Here is a 23,863-nt window from a genome sequence, read left to right as displayed (position 1 = left end):
AGAAAACAGATGGATAAAGTAATTTAAAAAAAGAGCAACATGATGCTATGAACCAGTTTGTCACAGTTTTACTAACAGACTGGAAAGCACAGGCAGAATAGTGGGCTGACAATCAGCAAAGTTGTGTTGTGTGAAAGTGCCCCCACTCTCCAAAAAACCCCAGCGTCCCTTCTGTAGGAATATACAAACTGATGAGGAAGGAAGGAGCAGTGACAAAATCAGAATAAGCATTGAGGACATTTAAAGATTAGAAAGAGCTCTGAAAGAAAATATTGATTGCACATGCCAGAAATCAAGGGGAATGTACATACTGAAGGGAAAGGCAACAATGTTTGGATCATTGTGGCATATTTGTCTGGTAACTTCCCTAATTTTTGTGTAATTTCATGACTGGACAGAAACAAAACATCTAGCTGAGTTACGGCTTCAGATAAATAGAATTTCTCTGAGCTTTGGATTCTGTTAAAGGAGGACAATCTCTCTAAGGGACCCAGTTCAATCAGTTTATAGACTCTAAATGGCAGTGAAAGGCAAGTTAGCACACCTGGCTCCACACACACTCTGCTCAATGGTTTGTAACACACAGGGGGTCACACAGCCCAGCTGACTCCTCTACTTTATCCTTTTCACAGCTTGCAAAGTTATAAAAAGCTGACTAAGTTGCTCAACCTTCAAAAAACAGGGCAACTTCAACTACTATAAAGCTGATCATCCCAACAGGCACATGAATTTGAGACTGGAAAATTCTACTGGGAAATACAGGTTTGGGATACCAAAAGATAGACAAGATTATCTTCCAAAGTCTGATTTTTTTCTCTTCAGATTTTCTCCTGCACTCATGCAGCACAATATCAAAGTTTGGAGCCTTTGGAGAGGTCCAAAGGGATCTAGGAAGGGGATAGGAAAATGAGGAGGAAGACAGAAACAGGCCATCTGCATGCAGCAGCAAAAAGAGGATTCATTAAACTTAGGAGAAGCCTACCTTCACAAACAGTGTTCCAGATTAAAAGGAGGCAGGGAGTGTGCTCTAGGAGCAGCTGGAGCAGTCTTATTAGCAGACTAGAGCAGAAAAGAGAAGGAAGACAGTGAAAGAAAGGAACTGCCCCAAAGAGACGTGTATTTCCTCATATAATTCAACAGTTAATCTTGACACAACAAGTTTGTGAAATCAGGGCCCACAACAATTTGGCTTTTAGAAAAAAATTATTATTACAGCAGAATAACCATTACATTCAAAATAATGGACACTTGTACAAAAGTAGAGTCATACAGTCAGCAGTGAACAAAACTAGTAAAAATAACTCTTCAAAGTATTGTCAGAGGAGCCTCTTGTGATGACAAAACCCGTAGCTAAAAGACATGGTACAAAACAAGAGCTGAGTCCAGCAACGAGAAGAGAAACTAGACTGGGGCAATAACAACTCTGAGAAACTCATGTACAGAGTAATGCAAAGCATGGAATTGTTAAACCCTTTGCTACATTAGCTGACCTTCATCTTCACCATTATACAAACAAACCCCTTCAGTTATTGGTTTTTGGTATTCCTCTGAGTATCTGGCACATTGGGAAGAATTTCAGGAAGTGCACTTGAGAGGTGCATACAGCAGTTTTCTCTCCAGGTAGTTTAACATTAAAATGCAGGCTTGTTCATGTATTCTTCCACTGTCTAGAAACAAAAACAAAGAAACAACTGATGCATTATGGAGTGGTACAGTAATATTCATAGAAATCCTCTTGTCCTCTTTGAGGACAGCTGTAGTTTTGCAGGAAATTATATAAAGTTTATTAAAGTGTAGAAAAAACTCTGCTTTAAAAACATGTAACAGAGTGGTTTAAAATCTGACATTTAAATCATGCCATAGCACAGCTGTGGCTAAACTCATCATGCCAGTGGCCTTTGCACACAGTGGCTGAGTTCCACGTGCACAGCTGAAACCTGCTCAGCTCCCACAGCAGGGCCCCAGTCAGTTCTACCACTATGGTGCTCCCTTCAGGATTGTGATGGATTCTTCACTACCAAGGAAAAATAATGAATGAAACCCATCACATGCAACTGGTTTTTGCCATTCCTGGCTCATTGTATGTTACTTGGAATACTCATTACATATAACTTGGAATGTTACTCATTACATTCCAAGTTACAAGAGAATTCCTGCAGGGTTCTGAATAAGGTTACATATCTGTGCCCTGCAGAAAAACTACTACATTCTTCTGAATGAAAGAAGTTTGCCAGCAAATACTCTTTCCAATTTTAAATGTTAACAGTAGGTCATGTTTCCAATGCTATTAGTGAAATAGAAGAGATTTTTCTGTATTTACATATACATATGCATACATAAAATATAACCTTAGATTACGTTCTTATATTAAAGAAATACCTTAGATACATCTTAAACTATTTATTAATAAACTCTAGCAGCTAAACTGTAAGAGAGCAACAGCTTTATATAAAGGCCCTCCAGATGATACCCAAAGGGTTGAATGGAAAGCTTATGTAACTGCACTGCTGTACCTGATGAAACTGAATGTAAGACACACTTGGATAATTAAGTACCAGAAGAGCTTAGCTGTGTTTTCATCTCCTGTCAAACAAGGAAGATTAGGAAGATGAGGTGTTTGCCTTCTATACTCCTCTGCCTTACCTCCTGCAACATGTCAGAATCTTCTATGGCTTTCACTGCAGTCTTCTTTGAAGTCTCTTGTACTTCTCCACCAATTATAAATTCATCAAGAATAAAATAAGCTTTTTCAAAATTGAAGATAATATCCAGCTCGCACACCTGCCAGAGCAAGAGGTCACAACCACATTTAAACCATTTTACAGTATTGTAAGCACTACTAGGCCAAAAGCTGTTGTGATGATCAAATATCCTCAGCATGAGCACCCCTGAGCAGGTAGCAGGGAAGAAACAAACTGCATGTTATGTAATATTGAAGCTTCTGCACATGTTCTCTCCACACATACAGACTCAGAGCAAAGATATTCCACTCATTATTAAGTTCATTCTGGCTGTCAAGAGATCCAAGCTGACTTCCTGGCCCACAAACCTCATCACAGGTCCTACACAGCCCTTGGAGTATGGGTTACCTAGGTTCAGTTTCACAGAGCAAGAAAATTCCCTGTCCAGCAACAGCCACCAACTGCTTTTTAGCTTTGAAGCAGTAGACAGGTCATAGCACACTGATTTAACTAAGACATGAATTAAGGTAGGCAGGATAATTTCAAAAACATTCAGAGAAAAGAGTCTCTAAAGACTTACTGAAAGACTTACTTGGACCTTCTCTAAAGTCTTTCCTTTATAAACACACTGATTTTATCTTTTGCCTCTATGTCCTTAATTGTTACCACAGTATTATGAGACAAACAAAACCAGTAAATCTGAAGATGTCAGGAGAGAGAATTAAAACAAACAAATCAAACAAAATTAAAACAAAGCAAATCAAAACCAAACCTGTTCTGAGTTTTTTCCCTGAAGTTTTCCCTTATAATTCTATACCAAGACAGACATACAAAGCATCAAGGTTAATTCTGGGCGAGTGGAAGAAGGATGGGAAAACAATCTTATGACCATTTCAGCACTGCTTTATAAAATACTCTAATAATTAATTTCGTTCTGGATTGACAGCTCCTGCAGGGCAAGTGCAGCAGATGGAACACAAAGCAAATCAGCTCCACATAATTTTGTTTATCAGACAGACAGGAATGAGTTCATGGGAGAAAGTGAAACCTACGTTTCCAAAGTATCTGTCCAGGAGCTCCACATAGCGATGAACGACCTCTAGTGTCAGCAGCTCGTTATCCTGGTCTTCTATTGCACAGCAGAAATACAAACTAGCATACCTGGGGAGACACAGCAAAAACATGGCAGTGAACAGCTGGGACCCCAGTGCTCTGCTCACCTCTTACAGGTCATTCATGACAGTTAATTCTCATCTAGTCTCTAAAATAAACATTTTCTTTCACTCTTAAGAGTGTCCCAGAGAACACTTCTGAAGATCAGATGATTTAAACAAATTATTCTTTTAGTTAGAAGAACCAACTCCACCCTTGGTAATGTGAGACACCTGTAACACTGAAACAGGCAATAAATCAGTAGTAAGCAGTTCCTTCAGGTCTCCTCCTCCTGCTGCAATAGCACTACAGTAAGTGGGGCTAATTAGACTGCAGGAGAAGCTACTCCTTCTAATTAAAAAAATAAAAATAAGGTAAAGGTGAAAAAAGCTGCATCTCAGCAAGCCTGCTGGCTGTCAAATGACAGTGTTTTACAGAGGGCCAGAATGCATGAAGCTCCTTAGACCAAAGAAGCTTTGTAACTAACTTGCACCAAAATTTTATGTTTAAACCAACCCAAGATCTATTCAGCTTGCTGATGCTGTGGCTGGAGGCTAACTTGTCACAGCTTCTGATCACATGTTTATATCCCTCCCATCACAGCATGGAACTCAGTTTCTGCTAAATGGGAGATGATTAATTTACCCAGTGTACTACACATTAAGGCTACATTTGTTTGCTACAACTTTAGGAGAACAAGTAGGCAGTTAACATTAGGAATTGTGCGACTGGGGACCAGTGATTTCTTTGGAAAAGAAAATGGGAATTAACACTTTCCTGAGCAACAAATATTTCAAATACAAAATTTGACAGAATTATGAAAGTGCCTTGGAACATTTCCTCCAATCTCCACAGCTGATAAAAACCTAGCACACCCATCTCAGCCAGGCTACCCTGGGGAATTTGAAGGGGCAGTCAGGTCTAACACCTTCTAAACACCAATATCTATTAGGTTACTCCTGTTTTTCTAATTTGACAGACTGTACAAGTATTTTGCACCCCACAATTACCCTGCTGGTTTGTCCAGGGACACTGCCTTGTTATACCCAGATTGCCAGTGGCAGGTTCCTAACTCAGCCCAGCACTATGAGTGTTGTTTGCTGCTTTTCCTTAGGTGAGCCTTTCTTTTTCCTCTTCTAGCATGTGTTATTCATATGAATAGTGATTATATGTTCTTACAAAATTACTCACACCTTTTGTAAACAAGCTTGAGGTCTTTCCAGTCAACAAAACTACTTGTTTTTTGATTGCGAGACAAAATAATCTGAATAATTTCTCGAATGATCTTTTTCTTCTCTTTATCAGGTAGCGTCGTGTACCATTTCTGAAGCCTTAACTTCCCCTGCCGACTGAACAGCAGTATAAAGTGTATCTAGAGTAAACAAAGCAACATGGTTAACACCAGGGCCATGGCCAGGGAAGAGCATTCCTCTGCCTGGCACCAGAAATCCGAGTCCTGGCCACACACCTCCAGCCCTGGCAGGATGGTTGGACACGGTGTCAGTGAGGTCTGGGGGAGGCTCAGCATGGGAAAAGATCTCTCCTCTCTCCTGTTTCTTTCCCAGGCAGCTCTCCCCTCCCCCCTGTGGCACATTTCCCTAGGTAAACCCTTTACATCCTCTCCTACCCATCCTCCTTACCTTGTGCAAACAGCAGCTTTGCTTCCTTTCTGCCCCTGCCCTGGGGAACAGGAGGAGCCTCACCACTCTGCAGTGGTGAGAACAGGGAACCACTCCCTCCTCCAGCAAAATCAGATACCTCAGTGGAGGAATAAAGACATCCACAACAGCAGTAGGGAAATCAGGATCAGTGTGGCAGAAAGCTAGAAATATGACTGAGACAGTAATCATAATCACTAACAACTCTGATATTCCACTATTTCAGATCACAGAACAGCAGGTTCCTAGAAGAGGGAGTAAGGGGCAAAAGAAACCTACTTTGCAAAGGAAGCATGACTGGTTTTACTGAAGAAATCAGGACATTACAAAGCTCAGACAACTACAATGATGAAGGACAGACCTCAATGAGTGATACTGTATTAAATACAGTATCCATACTGTTCAAAAATTTCCACTTTAAAGCTAGTCATAACTTTACAAGGTTTGATCTATAATTGTTTTATGCTTGGCATAATCTGTATTACTGAAATACACAAGAGCCAGCTTTGAAATGCCAGTGGGGCTTTGGGAGAAAAGTATCAATTCACACTTATATAAACAGTACTATTAGCAGGTTAAAATAACTGACCATAGTGTATATTAGCAGTACAGTATCCCATTCACCCAGAGCATGAAAATGGCTTTATGAATGCAGGACATGAATTTGAGCACAACATCCTTCTCCAATAGGACATCTCCTGCTAAATGGAAAAAAAACCCCAAACCTACAAACCCACCTGGGAGGTGTGGATGAGATAGAGATGTGTTTAATGGCTGAAGACACCTGAACTGCCCTGCTCCTGCCAGGCATCCTGAGTGCTGTTCTCACCAGAACCAGCACCAGGGCCCAGGGTCTGCAGGAAGGGCAGCTGTAGCTGCACCCACGTGTGTGACAGGTACACTGCCAACTGCCCACACAGGGACTCGTGGCTTCCCCTCATCCTGGGGGGACCAGGGAGAAGCACAGGAGCCTCACTTTCCTCACTTGCTCCCAATCCTTGCAAAGCCCTGATCCAGCAGGTCTCTTACCACATCCCTCAGCATCAGCCTAACCTTATCCTTCTCTAGAAGTTTTCCAATCTCTACCCTAATCCCTTCTGCTCCTTACTTCCTGTTCCAGTTTATTGCTGCACCTATACTTCATCACATTTCCAAGTGAGGATTACAAAGTTAATGCTCACAATCACTATCAAGATTACAATGCAGATTTCTGTGAAGATACAATCATTCCACACTATGGCAAAGTCTGAGCAGGGAAGTCAGAGAAGTTTCTACACAAAAGAAAAAAAAAGGAAAAGCTACTGGATTTTAAACAAAGCCTTCATTCATAATTCAGAACCATTCTCCAACTATTGAGTTGCATAGTTGTTGAGTAATCTGGAGATAAGAGTTCTGACTATACTGAGAAAGACTTCAATGTGGGATCATTTTAGGGAAAGAAGGAAAGTTTTAGTCATGTGTATCTTTGGCAGGATCTACTGCTGGATATAAAGCTCTTGCCACTGTTAGTCTAATGTGCTTGACAAAATTACAAGGATTTTGTAGCTGCATTCTGTTGAGTCCTATAATACTCTCCAGACAAGCCTGCTAAATAAAAACAAGTATGCTGCTGGCAGGATACATGGTCTGATTACAGCGAAGAGCAAAGCACCATGGTTCTGCCTTTCTCTGTTCATATTACCAGCTGGGTTTGAACATGGGAATCTTCCAGCTGCCAGGGTTATCCCTTCCCAGGTGATGCAGGGACAGCACTCACTGTCCACACATTGCACACTGAGAGGAGCTGGCTGAATGAAAGGCTGTTTTGCTTGCTGCACAGCACATTAACTCCAAAGCCCTTGCAAAGATGAGGGTGTTTTGAAAACAGAGCCTAAGTTCCACAGATAAGAGCAGCAGGTCAGCAGGAGTCCATCTATAAGCCATTGGGTAGAGTAGCAGCTATCTGATAAACAAATTTCTATAAATGTGGTGAATCATCAGATAGGAGAGGATGATCAGATTTGACTGAAAATGCAGGGAATGAGTCAATGAATATCAAAAGCTGACAGCATGTTCAGCATAAGACTGTGAGCTTTGATGACTGCAAACATCCTTTGCCTGCAGTGTTTCAACAGGAAAAGAAAATTAAAAGGTATTCTGGTTTAGGGTCAGCTGTTGGACCCAAGAGACCTTAACCTGGAGTGCCTGCATGTAATACACATATATATCTGCAGAACTGCAACCTTATGCCTCTCAAAGGTTAAATACCAACAAACCAGGGAATCACTGTGAATGTTACCACCACTTTCTGCCAATTAGTTAACTGTAAGATGTTATGCTTCACCCATAGGAAAGTGAGCTGCTCTCCACTTAAAACTGCTTTGAGAACTCCACTGTTTCTTCTACACATGCAGGTGATGTCTCTTCGCCACTTTTAAGAGCTGAGGCAATGTTCTTTGCAATCAGAAAATATCCATTAATGCTCTTAAATGCATAAATATTCATACACAAGCTCCAAAAATCTCACTGTTTGGGTCTCCTGTTTTATATGCAGACTATAACTGTGTACGTCACATGACAATTTTATTATTACACTAATATATGCAGTTAGAAAATAGAGCCTTTCCTGTAGCACAATTCTAAATTTGTAGTCTGCAGCAAAATAGTTCACCCTCAAGCCCAGGTACATATCACTGGCCAGCTAAGAATTACTGAACAAAACAACTTATTAGAAAGCTGCAGGTACTTAGAAGCAAAAATATAGTGTGTGGGGTTTCTCCTCTTTTGGTTCTTCTTCCTTTTCTTAATTTCTGAAGCCCCTTCAATTTGGGGAACTCTTAGGAAGTAAATAATACATTCTTAAAAGGTTAAATGGCTTTCAGCACTTTCAATTTCAACGTCCAGTGCTGTTCCATTCAGTTCAGCTTTGCTCTGCCCTGCCCCACTGTTGTGTCATGTTGTCACGACACAACACATTCCTCACTCTCACTGCTCTGTTCATTACATCCCACTGGAAAGACTCTGATGCATCAATAAACCTAATAATATTGAAGAACTGCACAAACACAAATCTAACAACTCATCTGTTCCTTGCTCCTTGACTGTGAAAACATATTTGCTTTCCTGTAGTGCTGACGACAAGACAGATATTTATTAAGAAATTTTTGGTTTGTTTTCAGCAGCCAAGCTGCAGAGAGAAGTAGATTATCCTGCAATGCTTTACTCATCTTTAAAAGTTCTAATTCCAGTGGAAAACAAAGGTAAATTACTTGCTACAAGTAGAACACCTTAGAAAGCAGGGTGCTTGGTTCCCTTTCTTACCATCCCGGGCATGCTGGCTGTGACTAACAATCACCAGACCCAGGGTGATGCCAGAGGGAATTTTTAGGTCCAAGACTGAGTGGGTTGGGATGAAGAGTACAGTTCCTAAGAGAGCACTGGCTTCCTTCACTTGTGGAGTCTGTGGAGACAAGCTTTGGTCTGGGAGCTGAGACTAATTTTATTAGCTTATTTTACTGAATCAGACCAAACCACCCACAGCACTGTGCAAAATGATCTCCATAAACGTCAGCAAGTAATCCAAATGACTGCATTTTTTATTTCTGGGCTATTGGAAAAATAGTTTGTTGGGGTATTTTTTATATCAAACATTTAAACCATGGAACTCTAGTCCCTTCTCATCTATGAATCAATTGCAGCAGTAAGTCACTAAACAGACTGGAAAGTTATGGCACTGTGTTCTATCAAGATTTACACAACTGTACCAGGATAAAAACCAATACACTTAGTTTCAAGGCTACAAAAAGAAAATCAAATGCTAGACTTTGACATGAAATAATTTACCAATAAATAGACATCCAAAATGCAAAATACAGAAGGTTTGCATATTCATGAACAACAAATACAAGAGAGACAAATGAAACTAACACACACTGTCATTTCTTTCAACCTTCCTGGGGAGACCTTTCCCTCCTTAAACTAATGGGCTGTAATAATCTGATAAGCAGCTCACCCAAGCTTGTCTTCTGGACTGCTCCCTGCCAGGACTGCAGCTCCCCTTTGGAGCAGCCTTTCCCACTGTTTGGCCATTACACACTTCAGACTTACCAAACACATTACAACTGGCTCAGTAGGTTCAAACTTGGATCATTTTTGCCTTTACAGAGGGTTTAAAATTTAACCTAATCTGCAACAATTAGTACAACTGTCTAAAGGGCTGCATTTCATAACATACACAACAAACCACCAGCAGGGGTAGCAGACAAAACTGAATACATGGGAAAGGGGCTTTCCTAGCTTTCCTTTCCTACAGTAATTTCTCCAGTTCACTGTTTAACAGCACAAACATGTAAAAGATGCCCCATTTCTTCCTGCAACGTGATCTCCATGGGGTGTGCAAGAGGCTCTAACTCATCACACTGTGAGAAAGAAGAATGTGCACTAGAACTGCTTCTCCTCTTCCTGTAATTCAACCTGAACAACACTTACTGACTGGTTCCAAACCTGTTCTGTGGCATCTGGCTTCTCCATGTCCCTGGGGGAGGAGAGGAGGACAGACATGGGAACTCATCAAGAAGCCTCAGGGGAGGGGAGGCAGAAGAGGAAGACTGCAAAAAAAAGAACAAGAATCCTCTTTCCCTGTCTGGGTGTCTGGCTGGGCAAGGATTTGCTTGGTGAGGCAGCTCTGTCACTTCAACAGCTCTGGGCTTACACTCTGCTTCAGCTGTAAGCTCTCCAAATTTGCTTAAGTGGTCTCCAAAATCAAAACCACCTTTATAAACCAGACACCTGAAATTCACATGGAAGTAAAATCTGCAAATTAGGAATTGCTATCCTTAAACAGACATCTTGGCAGAGTGAGGAAACTTTCAGCTTTCCTTAAAAGCTTTCTGTAGGGCAACAGACCATACAAGACATGCTAATCAATGAAAATTCCCAGACCACATAAATGGGAAGTGGGATGAAAATCCAGAACTTAGCTGTGAGCAGAAGCCCAGGGAAAACCAGCCTGACTGGTGGAGAGGAAGTGACTTGCTGTGTGAAAGTTCTTTTTTAACTTATTCTGATTCCCCTGAAGTCTGCTTGAGCTACTGACACTGTTTTAGTCTAACAAGAGCTCATATGCTGCTTCTCTTTTACTATTTTTCATTCTTTCATCTGATATGAAAGAATCTATTTCCCAACACAGACAACTGTCCAGATGTTTCTATCAGTATTTACTTTTACATCACAACTGAAAATGAACAAAACTTATTTTCATTACATTTTCTCTTTTAAAAAAAAAGTGAACATTCACAATATTCCTGTCATTAGCTTTTTTTTTTTAAATCTCCAAAACATTTCAAGAATAAAATATTCATTTTAGTTTCTGCTTTGTTTAGTGAGGTTTTTTTGTTTTGTTTTGGAGTGGGGAGAAGTAAATACTGAAATTTTTTAAAAAAATTGTGAACATACAATTGGTTTGGAACGCCAGGTTTTTTGGGTGAAATGAGAAACATGCACTGAACTGACTTACTGACCTACTAACAATCCACCCACATCAGGACAAGACAGAATACCAACACACTGAAGTACAGGTATTTTGGTATTCTGCTGTTATATGAAATCCCACCTGGCTACTGGCCTTTAATACACACTCTGGGGTTTCAGACACTTCTAAAACAAATATGTAAAATTCAAAACAGACTGCTTTATTAAAAATATTAATTTCCTTACTTGTTTGCTCTGTCACTAAAACGTTTATTCACAGCAGCACAGGAGCTGACAGATGTTTGTTAAAAATTGTTGGCTCTCAGCTTTAAAATTTCAAACACATACTTAGTCTGCATGATGTAAGCAAATAAGAAAAAAGAAAATATTCACAAACCCAGCAACACAGAAATCCTGAAGCAGTGTATTGCTGCCTACCTGGCACAGGATTCTTCCTCACTTAATCTCCATTAGGAACATTTCTGAGCAATTTCCCCTGAACAATACATCCAAAGTCCATGCAATAAAAGCTGTGCCAGATCATTACAAGCACACGTGACCATAGTTACACATTGATTTTATGCTTTTCATGATGCAGCAGTCACCCTTATCTTATTACTGAAGATTTTAAATGGACCAGCACACCAGCATTTTAAGGATATTTATAACATATGGTATCGATCCAGACAGCAACAATCTTCTTGATAGCCTCACTTGAGTTAAATAAAACTATAATCAAAACAGTATAGCTGAGCTCAAGCTGCTCCCTCCTGATCCCTAACTAAGGACCAGAAAACGAAGCTCAAGGAGATTTCTAAGTGCCCAAGCTCCCTCTAGCTCTGCTCCAGCTTGTCTCTACATCCAGCGGGTTGAGTCCTCCCCTTGGTTCAGCCCCCATAAACTGGTGGCATTCCTACCCAGTGTCCTCCCTACAGCACAGCATGCACTGGTGACATTCCTGCCCACTGTCCTCCTACAGCACAGCATGGACTGCTGGCATTCCTGCCTGTGTCCTCCCTACAGCACAGCCATGCCTGTGCCTCCTCCTCACAGGCTGGGCTGTCCCACCAACAGCCTGGATTTCCTGCACTGCTCTGGAGAGCAGAGGCAGCAGAGCTTTCCAAAGCAGCTCCAAAGGGGTGGATGCAGGCAACAGCATCCAGTTCTTACAGATAATTACTCTTAATTTTCTTAAATTTTTATTCCTGCAAGTGGAATTACTCCAGTTTTCAGGTAATAAGCAAGCAGAGACCCAGACTGGAGTTTGCCTCAGGCTCTGCCATAGGAGAGCAGGCCAGGGAAGCAGCCACACCACTGTCCCTTCAGTGCCACCACGGGACACACACAGCAGGGATGAAGCTGGCGGAGCTCACAGAAAGCAGCAGTTTGAAGAGATTTGAAGCAATTATTAACTAGGTAATCACATCCCTTCTGCCTCCTAGGCTGGGCTCTTAGAGGTGTTTTTATTTGCTTACATGTTTTTGGGAGCAGAGGACCCCTGCATTAGGCTACTACAAGGAGGAAGGGACCAGGGGAGAGGCTGAACAAGCTGCCAAGAGCCACCTCTAATTCACTACAACCCCAGTGCACTTTATAGGTGCAAGAAGCTATTTTTCCAGCCTGTTCCTTGAACTCCAAGTGAAGAAACAGAGCTAAAATTTCACCCAGTGGATTCCAGCAAAAGGTGCAGCTCTTTTAGTTTCATTTCCACTTTGCCTTATCAGTTATTTGCAAAGCCCTGCTACATGAAGGCACTGCAGTGCCCTTCCCTTGCCTCTGACCTCTCTAGCAGCAAAGTTGAAAACCTTTGCTCTGGGACAGGGCAGGCACACCCAGATGGTGACAAGCTAACCTGGCTCCTCAGGCAGCTGACAGACACTGCTCCAGCCTGGTGACTCCCAGGTGTGGTGGAGCAGGAACAGTGCAGACTGGCAGCAGCCTCACACCCGCTCCTCCAGCTCCCAGCAAAGATGCTCACAGAAAACCTGAGCTCCAAAAGGACTAAAGATACATGTGAGTTCAGATCATAACTCTGAAAGAGCACAGAATAATATTTTGGAAACACTGAAGCATTTAACTTAGGCATTTTCAATTGAGAAATTCTCCATTTTCCCTTTTAAAATGGCATTTTTTTTCGTTAAGGTAAAAACCAACATGGATTTAACCTAAGCATAAACATAAAAGAAGCAACCACTGTTCACAGAAGGAAGGGCCAGAGCAGTGAATCCTCCAAAATGCTTTATATGTTGGCCCAATATTTAGCCTGTAGAATGAGAAAGGATCAAAAATTCCAAGTTCTGTCATGAGACTTCAAAGAAAGGAAATGCCTGAGGTACTACTGCCTCTTTCCCATCCCGTCCCAGAGCCCAGAGGCTGCTGAGTTTCATGCAGCACTTCCCACAGCTTCTCTAGAGCTCAGAGCACACAGGCACTCACCCAACACTTCACCTGCTCTCCTTCCAGCACACAGCCCTGCACAACAAAGGCACAACATGGTACATTTCTGCATCTTACTCAAACAACAGTGAGTCTGTTCTCATTCCTTTGTAGTTTGTGCCCATCACTTACCCCAGGGGGCTAAGAGGAGGATGGTGACCACAGAGCTCCTGTGCTGGTCTGAGAACTGCTTGAATGTCTGAGCAAAACTATCCCCAAGCTCCAAAGGCAAGCAGCAAGGCAACAACAGGAATTTACTGCTTAGTGAAGAGGGACTTTAATGCCCTCCCTAAGAGAGGAGAGCAGATGGACATCCTACATAAACTCAGCAAGCTAGAGAAAAAAACCACTGGTGAATGGAGTATCTGAGGTTATGTCTGTAATACTGAGAAACACACATCAGGACATTCCAGAACAGACAGGCAGGTCTGGCCAGAAAGGCATGCCAAGCTTGCCTTCAAATACACAAATGCAAATTGCACCTTCCCATCCTACCCCGATGCCTTTGCATGCTGTACTCCTGCTCCCAAATGAAGTGCCATGCTTGCAGGACTGGATCTTGCAACTCCCTCTCTACATTGCAACATCTGCAGAAATGCAGAGGCCCAGGGGTGGCCACTCAAGAAAACACAGAGCCAGTGCAGTCAAGAAAATGCAGATGACAGCCTGCAGGAACAGGACAGCAGGAAATGAAAGGACAGGGATGGAAACCAGTATCTGAGCACATGTGATACAGACAGAACCCTTTTCACATGAGCAGTGTTGTTTTATTTAGGCATCACTAGCAAGAGCATGACTGGCTCACAGAAATGCCTAAAGTGGATGCCAAAGCATAAATCTTGCAGGTACTTGAGGGAGGGGCAGCTCTATCTGCCCTCCCTGACACCAGTTTCCTCAGTACTTTCATCACATTGTCCTTCTGCAGCTCTTGCAGGTAACTGATGGCTTCAGAAGGTCCATGGGATCATTTATAAGCATGGGATTTTGAAGTAACTAAAGACATGGAAAAGCAGCAAAACCAGCCATTTTCTTGCCTCAAGACAGACCCAGCTGCCCATTATCCCTCCAGCCTTCTTCCTGCATTTGCCCACCCTAAATGCCATGGCTTTCTCTAGGCATCCCATATCCTAGTAACTCCTGGCTCTGACATGCCTGTAGTTTCCTTATTTCTGAACAAAAAATATATGTATTTTCAAAACCAAAAATTATTACATTGCTGATTATTAAGAAAATAATCAGCAGATGATCTACCATGACATTTATTTTGCTTTCCAGGAATGAACTTAATATCCAGGGACAGTAAAGCATGAATGGGAATTCCTGCATGGCCTGAGTGGGCTCCAGTATTAAACAGTGACAATCTGTAATGGTCGTGGTCACTTGGAGAAGGAACATCCAAAACTGGCAAGTCAGAGATTACACGCTTCCAAAGAACTGTAAAAACATTTTTCCTCACAAATCCCACAAAATGCTATTCTAAACTCCGACTGAACGACAGGGTATAAGAGAATGCCAGATTATGGATCAACCCCTGAGCTTTACTCTGACCTAAGCAGCTTCCAGAAGGGCACAAGCATAAGGAACAGGGCATGTGTACAACCACCTGGTAGTCCCACCACCAGGAATCACAGGTTTAGGAATCATGGGACAGAAACTGCATGCCAACAACCCACCTGTGGCCCCACCCTCTAGGAAGTGCCTAACTACTGGGACATTCACAGCACACTCAGCAGCGGATTGAAAACAGTCATCTACACTGTGTGAAAAAGTATTCCCATTTATTTTTTATACATTTAGTGCCTAAAAATTTCACAGGATGTACCCTGATTATTTGTGTAGCAACCAATCTTTCTAGTGTTCATGATTTCATGTGTTTCTATCACTTCCCCTGCAGTCACCTCTTTGTAAGCAGGAAGTCTACAAACTCAGGATCTTCTCAACAGGATGCCATTCCACTGCCATTAGGAACTACCACAGTAAAATTTCACTACAAGACAAATTAACAAAGAAATACCACATGAACTTTTTTTTTTGTCATCTAGCATAAGAACTGCTGCCTTCAACAACACACTAATTTATTTGTCATTTTCTCTCCTCTCATCTGTTCTAATCTGTTGCCCCCCTTGCCCTTCAGAGGGAAATGCCTAGAGGCAAAGTTCTTTGTCCTCCAGAGGCCAATACAGGTGTATCATGAGTGGAAAATAAGCAGTCATTCTTAGAACTGTAAATAGTAAGTTCTGTGCAGCACTGCAAACATCTTTTGCAGATCTACGTCCATTTTCACAATTAAGGGCACTGAGAGTGTTGATGAGATCAATATTCAGAAGAGCTGAGAGTTCATTTCCAAACACCAGGGAGGTGTCAGCAGCTGCAGTCACAGCAACTGATATTTCCACCCCAGCTTCTAGATCAGTGACTGGTTATCAAATGTCTTGCTAAGTGGAAACAGTGCTTGCCAACTCCTTTTCTATTCAGGCCAAGTACATTTTTAGAGCAACTGTGCTCAATGGGATTCTTTTGATCTTTCCCCAGGGTTTCAGATCATGCCCACAAGTACTAATTTGTCTCCCTGTAGTGATGAGTAGCACAGGTAGGAGGGAATCAGACCCTTTACTATACAGGCACCAATTCTGCATGCAGAGCCCTGTATTTATTCACAAAAGTAATCCTGATAACACTGAGACAGCAGTAGGATCGAGGTGTTGCAACACTTACAGGTACAAGAGACTAACAGCAACACACGTCCTTGGGGAGACTTATCTTTTTCTCCTCTGTGCTCTCTCCCCACTCTCTGACTTTGTTGAGACAGCAATCCTTCATGACATGTATCTCTGCTGCACCCACATAGGAGAGGAAGCAGAATTTAGTCTTCCTAACAAGTAATTTTTTTAAAAAAACTGTCACAAAGCATAAGCAGGGCATAAAAACTGTGTTTCTCAGCTGGATATGAAGTCAGCTTTGCTAAACAGACTCTTCCCTGAAACTTACATGGAAATCTGCAAACAACTGGAACAACCCTCTTGCTAAGACATGGTACCATCTGCACGAGCACCTTTAATTCCACCTCAAAACACAGTTGTGGCAAGCACAACTCATTCCAAAATTTCAAAACGGAGGAACCAGTTTATCGAAAGTTAAAATTACCTGTGTAAAGTTCATCACTCATGAGCCTGGATAAGCCTTACTCTTGGTTTGTAAGCCAGCAAACTCTTTTTTCTTGACTTATAACCAAGTGTTAACCACCCCTTTCCAGACACCAGATGACAGAGAAATTTAAAGCTAGAGCTCCCTGACAAACAGGGTAAGGCTGACAGCACTAATATAATGCAGGAACACCAGCAAGTGTTTGTCCTATGGCCTCAAAAAGAGGAAAAATAAAATTCTTACTTGTAAGAATGCACACTCACCTTGTAAAATTCTAACCATCAGTACAGCAGCCAGGCTCCAGATCGTCAATAGCAGCACTACTGTAAAAGCAGTGCTCCCCTGGGACTATTGTGAGTGCTTTGAAAACTGGCATTTGTGAAGTACCCACATAAAGGAGAGTTCTGAGATCAGATTCCCTGAAATCAGCTCCCATATTTACTGACCTTCAACGGCAAAATAGGAACTCCAGTTGTTTACATAAGCTTTACCAGAGGGAACTGGGTATGTAGGGCTGTCTCGGGGTGTAACCAGAAAAGTTACATCTCTACTGGGACTTAAGGTGTGGAGACTGCACTGCCATCTGTAAACTCATTACTGTGCATATTCTATTTGCAAATATAATGAGAGGTACACCTTTCTAAATGCAGGAGACTAACACATATTTAGCATTCTGGCTAAACCACTGAAGAGAAACAACACAGCTCTGCCTTTGAGGATAGAGACAAGCAACAGCACTTGGCCTCCACTGAAGGAGTTGAGAGGCTTCTGTTCAGCTGCACCGCCAGTAACTGGTATTACAGGTGCACACAATGGGCAAATTGTGCAAGACATGCTCGGGGCATGCCCGCAGAACCTGCCTCAAGCCTGAATTATCAAGCAGTGAGATGGTTTCTCTATTAAAAGGCATCACTGACCATCTCACTACTTGGGAGCCTGCAGTCCCCCCCATCGCTGTCTGGATGCTGGCCATCATTCTTAACAAAAGGCAGCATCCACAGCAACCTTTTCTGATCTCAGCAAACCAACACCAAGCGCAGCACTGGAGAGGCGAAGGTCTCCCTTCCCGGATCCTGGAAGGGAGACCCTGTAACCCGAAGGGCTGCTGCCCCTTCCAAGCTCAATCACGGCCCTGCCAGCCCTGGAGCCGGGCCGCACAGTGAGACTGTGACCGACAGGAGGTTCAGAACCAGAGCCTTCCCCTGCAGCTGATGAAAGGCGCGGCCAAAGCCCAACGAGCCCCGTCAGACGCGGCAGTGGGGCAGAGGCAGCCGGGCTGCAGGCAACGCTGCAGTGCAGGCACTTACCTGACAACAGGGAACACACCTGGGGAAAAGCTCTTCCCAAAGATCCCGTCACAGGAAAACCCACCGCCCAACAGCGAGCCGCTGTGCCCCCAGTCACCGAAAGAGAGACAGATCCATAGGAAACCTCACTCGATCCTTCTCCAGGCATTGGAGCCGACCTGCACCTCAGCTCCTCGAGTTACAGGAAGACTTCATAAAGGCTCTCTGTAACAGCCTTGTTTCCCTCACTGTCTGAGAAGGGCTCTCGGTGTGACCCGAGCTCATCCCGACGGTCGGAAAACAAAGCGGAAAAGAAGAGAACTTTCATTTCCCCCGAGCAGGTGCAAACCTCGTCCGAGCCCGCCTGGGAACGGCTTTCAGCGTGCCGGTGCCGAGGGGCAGCCCCGCTGCGCCCGGCCTCGCTCCGCGCCCTGACAACGCGCCCGTCGAGGGGCTCGGCGGCTCCGGCCCGGCCCCGCTCACTCACCATGGTGCGGCGGCTGGCTGGGAGCCGGCCCAGCCCGGCCCGGCCGCCTCCGTCCCGCCCGCCCCGCTCAGGTGAGGCCGGGCCGCATCGCCTTCCCACAATGCCCCGAAAGGAACTGCCGGCGCTCCTCCCGCCGCTCCGGGCAGCGCCGCGGGGCACGGCAGGGCCGGGGCAGGGCAGGGCTCCGCAGAGCAGGGTGCGGGCAGGCCGCGTGTGCCCGCACGGCGTGACCGCACCTGCTGCCCCGTGCGAGCGTGAGCCGCCCAAAGGGCGCCCGCGCCACCCCGGCATTCCCGACATCAATAACTACAGTCCTTGCCATCCGCTGGCTCCCGCTACTCCCCCGTCAAGCATTCATGCCCTAAAGCCACGGTAGATCTACAGGCATGATTGCTGTGCTGCCCATCTCCATCAAAATGGAGCTCTGATAGTTTAAATGCCTTCAGTCCCTGGGCTTGGCTCAGCGGTGCTTTGTGATGCAGCTGGATGAGAGGCCAAGGCATCAGCAAATCCCTGTAACCTGTGGCAGGGATTTGCTGATAAGCAGCTGGTGCCAAAAGAATGTGTAACATCCACAGACTCAGCACTTGAATCAAAGGATCTAAATCCAGGCCTAAGGCTTCTCAAAATTGTACTAGGAGTCTGATCCAGATGCAAACTACCACTCCAGCATAAAGGGAGAAGACTTAGCACACTGAAGTCCCATGTCTGTAGTCTAAAGGAGAGGCATCTCCCAGAGCACAGCCTGCATCAGTTCAGGATACGGATCCCAGCTGGTCAGGCAGGGAACAACTGTGCCCTGCTCCTGGGTGGAGTGGTACATGTGAGCCATCAGTGAGAAAGGGAAAGAAATCCATAGGGACTTGGAGACTTCAGGGGTCCCTGTGGTGTCAGCGACAACCCCTCTGCAGCCTCTGGCTTCAGGGAAGGGAGACACATCCCTGGCCAAAAGCAATTGTTGCATGTGCAACCGAGAGGGCAGTTGGGTTGAAACCTGCTCCCAGTTGGAAATGCAAATTTGCAAGAGCAGAGTGCAAATGCAGGTGTGTGCTCCTGCACACACCTTATGCTCATTCAACAGCGTGGAGATAATTTCCACATTTCCCTAACTGTGCATGACCGTACTCCCCTCAGCCCTCCCTGAGTTTTGGGTTGGTCAATATGCACACACTGCTCCTGCTTGCTGGGCTCTGGATCACTGTGCCGTGATGCTGCCAGCTGCCCAGTGCTCTGCTTTCACTTCTGGTGTGCACCACACACAAAGTACAAGGCCCAGCTGCCCCACAGACCTCAGAGATTCTTCACTGCTCACTTGCCCCTGGTCCCTGCCCTTCCTGAGTACACATCCCAGGCCCATAAAGCAGCACTATCTCCAGAGGGCAGGAACATCTCACCCTTCGTGCTGTGGGGTGCAGCACACACCGTGCCGTGCTGCCAGACAGCACTGGCCTCACTGGTTTTACTGGGGCACCACCTTGCCCTCACTGAGCCTGCCAAATACATACTTAGTACAATCTGAATCTATTAAAGCAGACCAAAACCTTTTACCAGACTGAAAGACCCACACAAAGTGCCACAGTACCCACACTGCCTCTCCCAGGAGATAAAGGTCTGCCTTGCTCACAACCGTGTTCATGGCCCTTGCACCCCCCAGCTGTACCTGCTGTGGCCTATGCAGAAAACAGAGGGCTGACTCTGCATTTAAACCCCAAACACTCCCTTGCTCAATGGGGAGTGTTCACTGATAGCACTGCAGCTCTGGAAAGCCAGGTCTCAGAGAACACTCAAAACTGGATTTGCCTAACACACAAGAATGTGGACACCACAGTGCAGCTGTACTACAGATGTGGGGCATCAATACTTTCATCTCCAAAAGGAATTTAAAATTAAGGGATGAACATACCCCTCATTGCCTACCTGTCTAATTTACTCAGGTGATGGACAATAATATTTTTTTGCTTAACAACTTTCCCCAATAGTTTTACTTTTCTATGCAAAGACCTTACCTAATTAGGCCATAAACTCAAGAGAACCAGCCTGCTGCTTGTGTGTTTTTGCAAGTAATCAGAAAAAAGTGGCAGCAGCAGCAGCAAACACAACATGCATAGAGTGAACATGAAGAGCAGTGGCCAAAGCCAGCCTATTATGGCCGGTCTTGGAAGCTGGCAAAGAGAAGCCCTACAGAAACAAGCCTGCAGATACAGGATCATGCCTAAATTAGATGCTTTCCAGCTCAGAAAACCAGGCTGCACTTAATGACTGCCTAACTAACCATGGTAAGGACTTGGAATTCTCCCCTCCCCTCTGCCACTAGCACTGTGTAGCTGTATAATTTTCTGATAAAGAAGATAACCATCAGTAGTTCCTAGCTGGGAAGTTTGAGCTATTAGTGTCACTCAGCAGGGGGAGGCAGCTGGGGCACACAGTTGTGCCAGGTGAACCAATGGGGTGAACTTATATCAGTTAAATCCCACAACATGAACTCCTTCCACCGCTTCCCTTAGGCTTGGTTAGTTAACTTGAACACGAATGTTTGCAAAGTAATGCATATTTATTTCTCTAACTCAAAACTGCTGCAAAAAGCAGTTTTGAGACCCTTCTTTTTTGGCTTCCTTTTCTGCATGGAAGGAGTAGAAACTTTTTCTTTCTTAAGGGTTCTTTGAAACAGGCTTTCAAGAGAGGCAAGGAGCTTTTTACTGCTGTGGCATATTTTATCCTCTTTGCTTATATTCCACTCTCCTAGAAGCCTGTCATATTCAGAAGTAGAAAACATTCACACCAAGAGTTGCAGTGGATTCAGTGAGCCTTGAGTGCCTACACCTGATGAAAAACCTTCCCTAGCTCCTAAGCAGCAGTTTTGGTGGGTCTGGGCATTATTTATGTGAAAAGAAGTCATTGCTAAAATGCCAGATGCCTAAATTTGCAACAGGCTTTGTCTTGGGTCCTCCTAATCTCTGCAAGCTTTGTGCACTTCAGAAGCTAATCCTGAACCATATAAGTAAAGCTACATATTCCGCAAGGATTTACAATTAATTAGGAAGTTATTTTCCTGTGCATTTTAAGAGAAACAAATCCTGTCAGCTTCAATTAAGAGACACAAACTACTCTCTAAAGAACAGTAAGGAATAAACAAAACCTAACATTCTCACTTCCTTCTAAACAAAACTGCACAAGCTTTCCTTCTGAAAAAAACCCCAAACCACCCTTTTATTGCAGGAAGAAGCCTTTTCACTGACACTGAGTACCACAACAAATGAGACAGAGCACTGAACACTTATTCTGATTCTAGCCAGCAGATGCTTTGGTGTTGTTTTTCAGTCCCTGAACTGAGCTCACAGACTCCTTCAGGTAAGTTGCCCTGTGCCAACCAAGGAGTTGAGGCTGATGAACACTCCACTTGGTGATTTTATAGGAGACTTGCTGTGCAGGTTTTTAACCACTTGGTACTAAGTCTGTGTGGGAAAGAAAAAAAACTTTTAAAGCCCAATTTAAATTCAGCTGCAGGAGGTAGCTTTTAATTGCACTTCTGATCAATAGAGAAGCAACCTAACACTTGCACTTGGTTGCTAGGTACGGCTTGTACTTTTCCAGACTCCTTTTCCTATGTTCTCTTTTCCTTATTTGCTCACAGAATCTGGATTCTCCACAATTTAAGTGCAGAACAAAGCATTCATATCACTAGAACACATACCAAATCATGTACCTGTGCCTCAGATGTTGGTACCTTATCAGCAGCAACATATGCAGTAAGTAGTCCCAACATTTGTAAAGTATTAGAAAAGTGTTAAAAATAGCAATCCAAATAATTATAGTCTGTACTGAAGTGACAGGTGTACACAAGCACTTAAACGGTGTTAAGTAGAATTCTACTTCATTTCCTAGCTGTATAAAATTAAAAGCAGGCCAAAAAGTAAACAGGCATTACCAAAGCTCCATCAAGAACTTTTTCAATCTGGAGAAAACTTGTTCCTGTAGCCCTCTTGTGTTCAGCTGGATTAACAGCTATTACAGCCACAACACCCTTCCTTATCTCCCCAAAATCACAGCTCTGCATGCCTTAACCACACTGCCAGTCATTTCTTTGTCCTGTACACCCACATTTATTTCATTGTTTTCCTCTTTCCATACTGGTTTTAAAATCAAAATCTATTCCGGCTCCTATGCTCCTGAAACAGCAGAGTGCTCAGTTGGTATATTCACACCATAAACAGGGAACCACTGCTTTGGAGTAGGTAAAACACCCCTCACTGCCTGCGAGCATGCTGATATTCCCAGCATTTCTTCTCCATACAAGGACTGTAATGAACACAATTTACAGCCATGTTTCTCTCTTTCAGTTAATACCTGTGAGTTCAATTTTTAAATTGAGTGTCCCAAACAAACACCATTTAGACACGTGCAATTCTCTACCCTTGCAGAAATCACCCTGACATTCTCCACACTCTGACTATTGACAGTTCTGTTTATTCCACACCTTCCCTGCCAATCATCAAGGAATGGCTGCACGGCTATGGGTGGCTAATGGGATGGAGCCCTGTAACTGAGGATGAGGAAGTGGGTTGTTTCCTAAACCACACTCACCTTCCATGTTTGCTGCCTCAGCCATGCTTCATTCAACCACTGCAGGAGAGATCAGCAGGCTCAGGCGAGCAGGGCAGTTCAAGAGCTGCTATTGCCTGTCTCAGGGAGCCAAACTCCAACATGGATGTGCTGCTGTGGAGGAAACCTGGAGAAGGAGCCGTATACTATGGAAGAAAGAAAGAGAAATGAATGAGAACAGAGAAAAGACCAAGGACAGCAGGAGAACTGACAGCCAGCCATGGCTTAGCAGCAATGCCATCAAGGAGTACAGGCAAGCAGTGCCCACTCTTGATCAGCTGCACAGGTGTATTGAGCTCATGAAAACTTGAGTTTTGACAGATATACACATATAGATTTTGAGAGCAGCTGAAAACAGGCTTCAGAAAGAAGACTCAGTATAGGTAGAGCAAGGCATAGTATCTTGTTTACTTGAAAGACAGCTAGATAGCAAAGCCAGGAGCAATTTAAACCCTAATGTGTATTTCTCTATGAACAAGGGAAAGAGGAGAAAAACATGTACCTCCACAACCCATAATATCTTTGTGATACAAAGCAATTTAGGAATGAATGTACCAAATTTTCTGCAGACAAACCAGTCAATCCCACCAAAATTAATATAATTCATCAAGAGTAATTCAAAGAATATGCTTCTACTTCTTTGTGTGATCAGATTATACACTAAAACTTGTCAGAGACCCTGGGTACAAATGTGAGTCAGACAGCAGGTGGTTACAACAGCTCAGAGCTGCTGATATGTTGGGGGAAAAGGGTCATGCATAGAAGCAGAAATTTCTAATGACCCCATATATTTCACTTTATTAATTTTATTTTTAAAATTGTATAGATTTTATTACTGATATAATTTTGATATTTCCATTGCCAGAGTAATAAAACAAGTAATGCTGTCTTCGAATCTGTTCAACAATTAGCTTTTGTATATTAAAAGCTGAGCAGACTACACCGCTGCCTAGAGCCCATGCCCTTACATCT

General features: G+C 43.6%; 1 protein-coding gene across 3 annotated transcripts; it reads right to left on the bottom strand.

The window, feature by feature from the left end:
- Positions 1-1,184: 1,184 nt before the first annotated feature.
- Positions 1,185-18,389, bottom strand: AP1S3 (adaptor related protein complex 1 subunit sigma 3). Of its 3 annotated transcripts, none has more exons than XM_064385987.1 (5): positions 18,293-18,389; positions 5,027-5,205; positions 3,734-3,842; positions 2,644-2,781; positions 1,185-1,667 (listed from the first exon to the last, which is right to left on the bottom strand). In XM_064385987.1, exons 1-5 carry the CDS (start codon positions 18,293-18,295, stop codon positions 1,632-1,634), a joined length of 465 nt encoding a protein of 154 aa, XP_064242057.1. In that variant the 5' UTR covers positions 18,296-18,389; the 3' UTR covers positions 1,185-1,631. The 3 variants fall into 3 exon arrangements, with proteins under 3 accessions (XP_064242057.1, XP_064242056.1, XP_064242055.1); XM_064385986.1 differs by lacking the exon at positions 18,293-18,389 and adding an exon at positions 17,951-17,989; XM_064385985.1 differs by lacking the exon at positions 18,293-18,389 and adding an exon at positions 5,474-6,183.
- Positions 18,390-23,863: the final 5,474 nt, after the last annotated feature.

Source organism: Passer domesticus, chromosome 11 (genome assembly GCF_036417665.1).
Source record: "Passer domesticus isolate bPasDom1 chromosome 11, bPasDom1.hap1, whole genome shotgun sequence".
Lineage (NCBI taxonomy): Eukaryota > Metazoa > Chordata > Aves > Passeriformes > Passeridae > Passer > Passer domesticus.
Note: the sequence above shows the minus strand (reverse complement) of the source record. Positions and strands in the feature narration are given on the sequence as shown.